Raw genomic sequence first — 7,606 nt, 5'->3', positions numbered from 1 at the left:
CTTTGACAAATCTGATGGACCGAGATCTTTCGCGCCCTTGCTTCGTGGATGTTGTGATCCTTGTGTTCCAGCTAGCACTCAAGTTCCTAATCGCTCTACAGATCCATGAGGGGAACCGATGAAGTGTCATGATCTCGGAGGAAAACTCTTCTGGTTTTGGGAGAAGACTTGTTTTGCCTTCAGCAAACCACTAAGGATATTCTTCATCGCGCTTCGAGATAGCCGCAAATGCGTCTGAAATCCTAGCATGAAGAGATGTCGCCTTTTCCACCAGAAATTTACGATTCTGTCAGGTCCAGGTGCGCTAAAATTTCGCCTGAGAATGACCTTGCTTACGTTTGAAGTCTCCAACTCCAAATCCTTCTCAGAGGGAGGGGGTAGGCGTCTGGCGATCGCTTCCTTAATGTCCCTCGACCATTCAGCATCCTTATTTCCAGTCCCTCTCGTCTTCCAAAGACTCCGCCAAAAACTGCTTGCTGCTCCAATATCCTCGAAACATTCTCCGTTACCATGGTGACCGTTGTTCTCCAATTCTCTGTACCTTGGGCGTTCATCTTTGTCGTCTTCGCGTCTTCGCATATCGCTGCGAACTTTGCAAACTTGTTTTATTATTATTATTGTTATTATCATTATTATTATTATTATTATTATTATTATTATTATTACACTTATTATATTTGGGGCTTTTTAATTGGCTAAAAGAAGTGTACACCACTTTTTCAAGCTTAGGATTTCGATTGGGTGATCACCCTGCAAACAAATGCACGTGCTGTGATTGGCCAGGGTGCGCAACTTCATTGTTTTTGGTGGTAAGACACTTGAACATTTAATTGTACATTAGTTCATCAACTCGTTTAGTAAATGGATAATTAATGAGACAAGTGCCTTGAAATGTATGAATATTTTATTATTTCTTTATTTCATAGGTCTAACGATTTCGTAAGTGTTTCAACAAAAGAAAGTAAGCATGGTACCTTGCTGTGTGGATACATGGGAGACTTTTCACTCCTTATTCCAGCTAGTCAAGTTTACATCAGGTTTTTTACAAGAGGGCAATACGGTGATGGATTCCAAGCGTGGTATTCTGGCCTAAATGACAAGCCAACAGGTAATTTGATGCGTAAATTAATTTTCATTCGAAGCTCCTCTCTGTGATTACCGCAAACCCTAGATCGATACATGCAATTGTGGTTTCTCTATATTCGATTGTAGTACTTTCGGGGAGTCTCTTATCCAAGAATGGGGAGGCATAATAGTTTAGTTTAACAGAGGACAGTTGTTGTGGTGGTGAAGAAAACGATATTAACACTTTTATTCAAGCTTGGTCGTTTCATTATGAATAGAGATTTTTCCTAACTTAACACCAATGACAATTTATGCCAACAGTCAGTGATTATGCACTGCACCATGTCATCCTATCACTCAACCAGTGTTGAGTTCATGCTGAAAAATTCAGCAACATCATCTACAATTACAATTATTAGCTGCTCTTATTGCTTGCTGTCTCATAGTTCGCTTGGAAACGTCTCATTTCCATTAAGGACCAGCAGTAAAAAAAGAAGGTCAATGTTAATGCTGATTTTAACATTTTTCATTCCCTTTTACAGAGATAAATTTGTCGGAATGGCTTCTTTTTGTCAACACAACTGACACATCAGCAGACCTGTCTTGGTCAGTGTTTCCGCTTGGTATCTCCGTAGATCACTTCGCTGTGAAGTACACGGAAGTTAAGACAGGTGTTTCCGTTTATCTTCCACTGGAGGGAGATTATAAAAGATCCTATCACTTATATCGACTCCTTAAGCCTGACCGTGTATTCGTATTTCAGGTTGTTGCCGTTACAGAAAGCGGCAATGATAATTATTCGAGTACAAACGTCTCAATAACTACACCAGAAGGAGGTAAGCATCAGAAATCATCTTACTGCAGATACACGACTATTTTTTTAGATACTCTATTTGCCACTCTGCTCTTCGTCTTAATTCTTTGTGAAGTGTTGCAGTGAAAGAATGTTGCAATGCTGCCGGGTTGATTCTAATTTGTCTGATAACGACAAAGAGCCGAGTTTCCTAAATCACTGGCATCGTTATGGAAGTCTTAATTAAAAGTGTTCTATGGCAACAATTAACCACCCTCAATGTAACCTGATTCAGTGGTTCGTCGAAACATAGCCGTTGAACAATGGCACTAGGCATAGACAGATTCTGCTCAAAACGTCTTTAAAAGTTGACCAAAAATACCCTCAAAAGTTGCTCAAATTTGAAAAAGTTGCTCCTAGAATATAAAAAGTTGCTCAAAAAAATATATTAAATCACACTCTTGTTGCCTGATTTATTGAAAAATGATAAAGAATCAAGTTTCTAAACTTACCAGCTTCAAACGATGAAGCAATTATTCTAAACACCATATGGCATAATTATACTGAATCAATATGGTTGTATTAAAAAGTAACCCACTAGGCTGCCATTTTGTTGGCTTAGCAACACGGTGAGTCAAAAAATACATCCATTTCCATTGGCTGAGCTAGAGATGTCTTAACAATATTTTCAACTGAATTGGGAGTTTGAAGTATCAAACTCATACGATATACAATAATAGCTGCTACTATTTTTGAAATAACAAATAAGAGGCTGACTGAGGTTCTTTAAGAAGTCCAAGCAGTAAGAATGAAAATGTTCATGCCTCTGGCACTCATTGTATCGGATCATTACAGATGCTTCCATATAGTCTTCTAAGGCATTGTCTTGCTGAGAAGACAGAGTGCTGAGTAAACTGAAGACCCTCTCAGAAGCAGCAGAGCTGGGATGAATGAGGAGTAACTTCCTAATAAGTGAAGCCCAGTGTGGGTGGGTGTGACGACTTGCTGCCCACCATGGCAGTTTCTGCTCCTCATTCATGTCCAGAATACCATCGGCAGCAGCAGGATAGGCCGGAAGCTCCGCTGCCAGGTTAGCGATGGTGTTATCATCCACAAAAGGAAAATTCTTGAATTCTTGGAGGGCTGCAGCATTAGGCATTAACAGTTGAACTTGAACTGGGCAACAAAGGCGTGCTACCTTGAATGCACGTACTACATTGTGGAACTGGACGCTGAACTTCTCTCGAAAAAAGTTCAGTCCTGGCTGGATACATGCTCTAGCCTGATCAATCAATCTAGCTTGGAGGGCAACATCGCCATTGGCAATTTCTCTGGCAACAGCCAAGGTGCAAGGGTAGTGGCCTACCCCAACTGCTTGAGCAACAGCTAAATGATGTTCATAGCATGAAAATATCAAGGGGCCGTCATCTTCAAGGCTGTATGTTGACTTAACAAAATGAACACAGCATCAACAATAACAGCAAGCTCTAAGCGGAGATCTTGAAGGTCTTGAGGATTCTCAAAGATATTCGACAGATTTTGGCGGGTAGCAGGGAAAAGATGCACATTCTAGAAATGGCAACACATCACCAAAATAGTCGGACACCTGCTTGAGCACCTCCCACTTACTCCACCAACGTTTATTGCTGTGGAACTTCATTGACTGTCCAGTTCTCTCCCTGCAAAGTACCTTCGCATTAAAACTATGAGAAAGCAAACTCACCCAGTATTGGGATAAAAGAATAGTAGTTGCCTTATGGCAGCCCCATTTACTGAAGCACCATCTCGCATTGCAGCAAGTACCATGTCTGATCCGAAGTTGTGCTTAACAGCAACATTGGACATCAGTCTTTGGGCAGGTTCAACCCCCTTCATTGGCATTGCAAGAATCTCAAGGCACACAAGGCGTTGTGTTGGCTTGAAATCCTCCTGGACATAACGCACTACAGTAGCAAGTGCTTCGCCAAGTCGGGCAGTCCCATCGAACGTAACCGACACTTCTTTAAGATCCTGAAGCTCGGCCTTGACTTTTTCTTGTTCCCTTGCCAACACAGAAGGAATAATGTCTTTCATGTGTGTATTTGCAGTAAGGCTATGGGCATACTTCTCAAAAAGACGGCGCAAGACATCTATCTTGGAAATCGCCATAAGGAGTGTCTCAACTACTTCAAGACGAAAGACTCGCATATCAGTTGGTAAAGTAACCCCACTCACTTGCCTTTGCAGAAATTGATGAATACTTTGGCTTTTGGTCTTGTCCCTTTTAATATTGGCGATGCCATTCAAGGGTTTTCGGGACTGCACATGTTTCTGCACAGTGCTCGCCTTTACAGCGACGATTTCGTGACATGCATCGCATCGTAGCTGCCCTTTGACACAAGCGAAGTGATGATCTGGATATTCCTTGATTCGGTCTTGAATCGAAGTTTTGGTCATTGGATTTGACATTCTACCTGCCTTGTACTTGCCGATGTTCTAGCAACTTTACGTTCTCTCGAAATGGAAGCCCTTTTCGGTTCCGTCATCTGTGCCCTATTTTCTCTAGCAATTTGAATAGGGTATTCGCCCTCTTGCATGGCTTCCGCCATTTTGCTTTCAGCAATACAGGTAGCTGTTCTACATTTGCAATATTAACACAGGATACCCAACGAGACATCCATATATGGAAGATACACCACAGGACATCCAACGAGACATCCATATGTGGAAGATACACCACAGATCACCCAAATACAAAGTGAAAATCGTGCTTATAGCAAGATGTTTCGTTCGGTGTTTGATTTGAAATGGCAAAATATATCACAAAGTGGTTAGAGTTGCTCCGAAAACTCGAAAAAGTTCCTCAGAATTGAAAACGTTGCTCAAAAGTTGCCGAGCAGAATCTGTCTATGCATAAACGGCACAATGGGTGGGGGCGACAACACATTTTCTTATCCAGCCCAACCACATTTCTAAACATAGCACAGTCACGCAGAAATTCGGCTTTTCAAAGTTCGGATGGGCGTGTAACCTGTGGATTTTTCACTGCATCTAAACATTCGTAGCCTACATTGTAATGCTAGCAAATTAACAGATCTTTTATCTAACGTAAACTTAAAATTCTCTTTGATTGGTATTTCCGAAACTTGGCTAAATGATTCGTCGTCGTCAGTCGACATCGACGGTTACAGTTTTGTTCATAAAAGTAGGGAAAATAGATCCGGTGGTGGAGTTGGTTTGTATGTTTCTAGCAATTTGAATTTTAAATTTCGATGCGATCTTGATTTTTCGTTGCCAAACTTGGAAGAATCTTTGTTTATTGAAATTGTTAAGCCCCAGGGAAAGAACATTGTTACTGGTGTGATTTACAGGCCGCCAAACCAAAACGTTGATGAATTTTTAACAATGACTAATGAGCTGTTAAGTAAGATCTCAAACGAAAATAAGGTATGTTATTTAATGGGTGACTTTAACTTAAATCTAATGAACCACCAATGTCATTCCGTTACTGGTGAATTTTTAGATGCGCTATATTCAAATATGTTCTTCCATTGATTACGCGCCCTACAAGAATAACTTGTCACTCGGCAACTTTAATTGACAACATTTTTTTCGTCAACCAATTTTTCGATAGATCCAGGAGTGGACTGTTTTTCACTGACATTTCTGACCATCTGCCTATATTTTCTATTCATTTCGATACCTCAATCTCAGCATCTAATGAAACCGTTTTTGTTCGAGATGTAAATCAAGTCAACACAACTAAGTTTCTAACGCATTTGGAGAGAATTGACTGGTCTCAGTATGCCACTTTTGATGATCCAAATAATGCCTATAACAGCTTTTTCAAACAATGCTCTACGGCATATGACTCATGTTTTCCTTTAAAAAAAAACTAAGGTGAGCAATTACCTGAGAAAGCCTTGGTTATCGAAAGGACTTCTGAAGTCGATAAGAACGAAAAATAAGTTATATAGACAGTATCTCAATAATCAATCTTTGCATTATGAAATTCGTTATAAAAATTACAAAAACAAATTGAATCACTCATTAAGAATCGCTAAACGTGTATATTACGAAAAGAAAATCGATGCTTCTAAATCAAATGCCAAAGCTACATGGAGGGTTCTAAACGAAATTATTAAGACAAAAAAGAAAGCGTTTAAAATCAATTCCATCTTTAAAGTTGACAACCAAGAAATTACGGATCCAGTAGACATCGCTAATAGATTCTGTAGTTATTTTTCTAGTATCGGACCTAATCTAGCCAAAGAAATTCACTCGTCTGTCTCTCACCGCAGTTTTCTCTCTGGTCACTTTTGTCAATCGGTGTTTTTTTGATCCAGTGACTCCAAATGAGCTATCGGAAATTTCCAATGCTATTCGACCAGGTAAGGCAGCTGGCCATGATAGAATTCCCATTTCCATCATAAAACAGTCAATTCAAATTATAGCCGATCCTTTAGCTCATATAATCAATTTATCTATCTCTCATGGCATTGTTCCCGACCAAATGAAAATTGCTCGCGTGATACCACTCTTTAAAGCTGGTGATCGATCACTCTTTTCGAACTATAGACCGATCTCGATTCTCCCTAGCTTTTCTAAGTTTCTTGAAAAGGTTGTTTATAACCGTCTTTATAATTATTTAAGTAAACTAGAAATTCTATGTGATAATCAATTTGGCTTCAGGAAAAATCATTCAACTTCGTTGGCATTGATTGACCTACATGAAAAAATCTCTCTTGCTCTTGATCGCAATGAACATGCCGTTGGCGTTTTCCTTGATCTTTCTAAGGCCTTTGATACCGTCGATCATAATATTCTGCTTGACAAACTCGAACACTATGGTATACGTGGCGTGGCTCTGGACTGGGTTAGAAGCTACCTCTCCAACAGGTTGCAATTCGTTCAATTTAACGGTCAATGTTCCTCTCCTCAAACTATCTGCTGTGGTGTCCCCCAGGGATCCATTTTAGGCCCCTTGTTTTTCTTGCTCTATATTAATGATTTAAATAACGTATCGACCTCGTCGAGCTGATTTTATTCGCTGATGATACTGATTTATTTATGTCCCATAAAGATCCTATATACCTGGCAGCATCACTCAATTCCGAACTTAATAAATTATCCACTTGGTTTAAGGCAAACAAACTCTCCTTAAACCTGAGGAAAACAAACTTTATGTTATTTAAGCCTAGACAGAAAAGGTATCATTTTCCAATGCAAATATGCATAAATGACCAGAGAGTAGAACGGGTTAAGGAAACGGTCTTCCTCGGTGTAGTCCTTGATGAACATCTGTCTTGGAAACCGCACATTTCTCAAGTAGCTCGTAAAATCTCGAAATCAATAGGTGTCATTAACAGAGCAAGATTTTTTCTACCTAAACCCTGTCTAAAAACTCTTTATTATTGTTTAGTTTATCCTTATCTTCATTATTGTATTATTGTCTGGGGATCTACGTACAAAACCAATCTTCGCCGTCTTGTCTCTTTGCAAAAGCGAGTTATCAGAATTATTTCTAAATCAACTTTCGATTCTCATTCAGACCCTATTTTCAAAGAATTAGAACTACTAAAACTTTCCGATATTAGACAGCTAGAATTGGGTAAACTTATGTTTGCTCTCAACCATTCTCTTTTGCCTTCAAAGTTCAACAATTATTTTTCTTTAAACAAACAAGTCCATAGCTATGCCACTAGACATGCGAACGATTTTCACCTTCCTTCTTGTAGAACAAACTTTCGTAAATTTTCTGTCAGTTTC

At 39.5% G+C, this 7,606-nt stretch overlaps 1 protein-coding gene across 1 annotated transcript in view; it reads left to right on the top strand.

Annotated features, from left to right (window-relative positions):
* Window positions 1-931: 931 nt before the first annotated feature.
* LOC138036935 (uncharacterized) overlaps window positions 932-7,606 on the top strand; it is a gene marked incomplete at its 3' end in the record, with an annotated part of 49,171 nt that continues 42,496 nt past the window's right edge. The window contains exons 1-2 of the mRNA XM_068882963.1: window positions 932-1,108; window positions 1,608-1,901. Of these exons, the coding sequence (XP_068739064.1) occupies window positions 991-1,108; window positions 1,608-1,901 (412 nt within the window). The remainder of the gene's footprint in view (window positions 1,109-1,607; window positions 1,902-7,606) is intronic.

This window comes from Montipora capricornis, unplaced genomic scaffold, assembly GCF_036669925.1.
Source record: "Montipora capricornis isolate CH-2021 unplaced genomic scaffold, ASM3666992v2 scaffold_75, whole genome shotgun sequence".
In the NCBI taxonomy this organism is placed as follows: Eukaryota; Metazoa; Cnidaria; class Anthozoa; order Scleractinia; family Acroporidae; genus Montipora; species Montipora capricornis.
The sequence above is the reverse complement of the archived record's forward strand: the minus strand, read 5'-3'. Positions and strand labels throughout refer to the sequence as shown.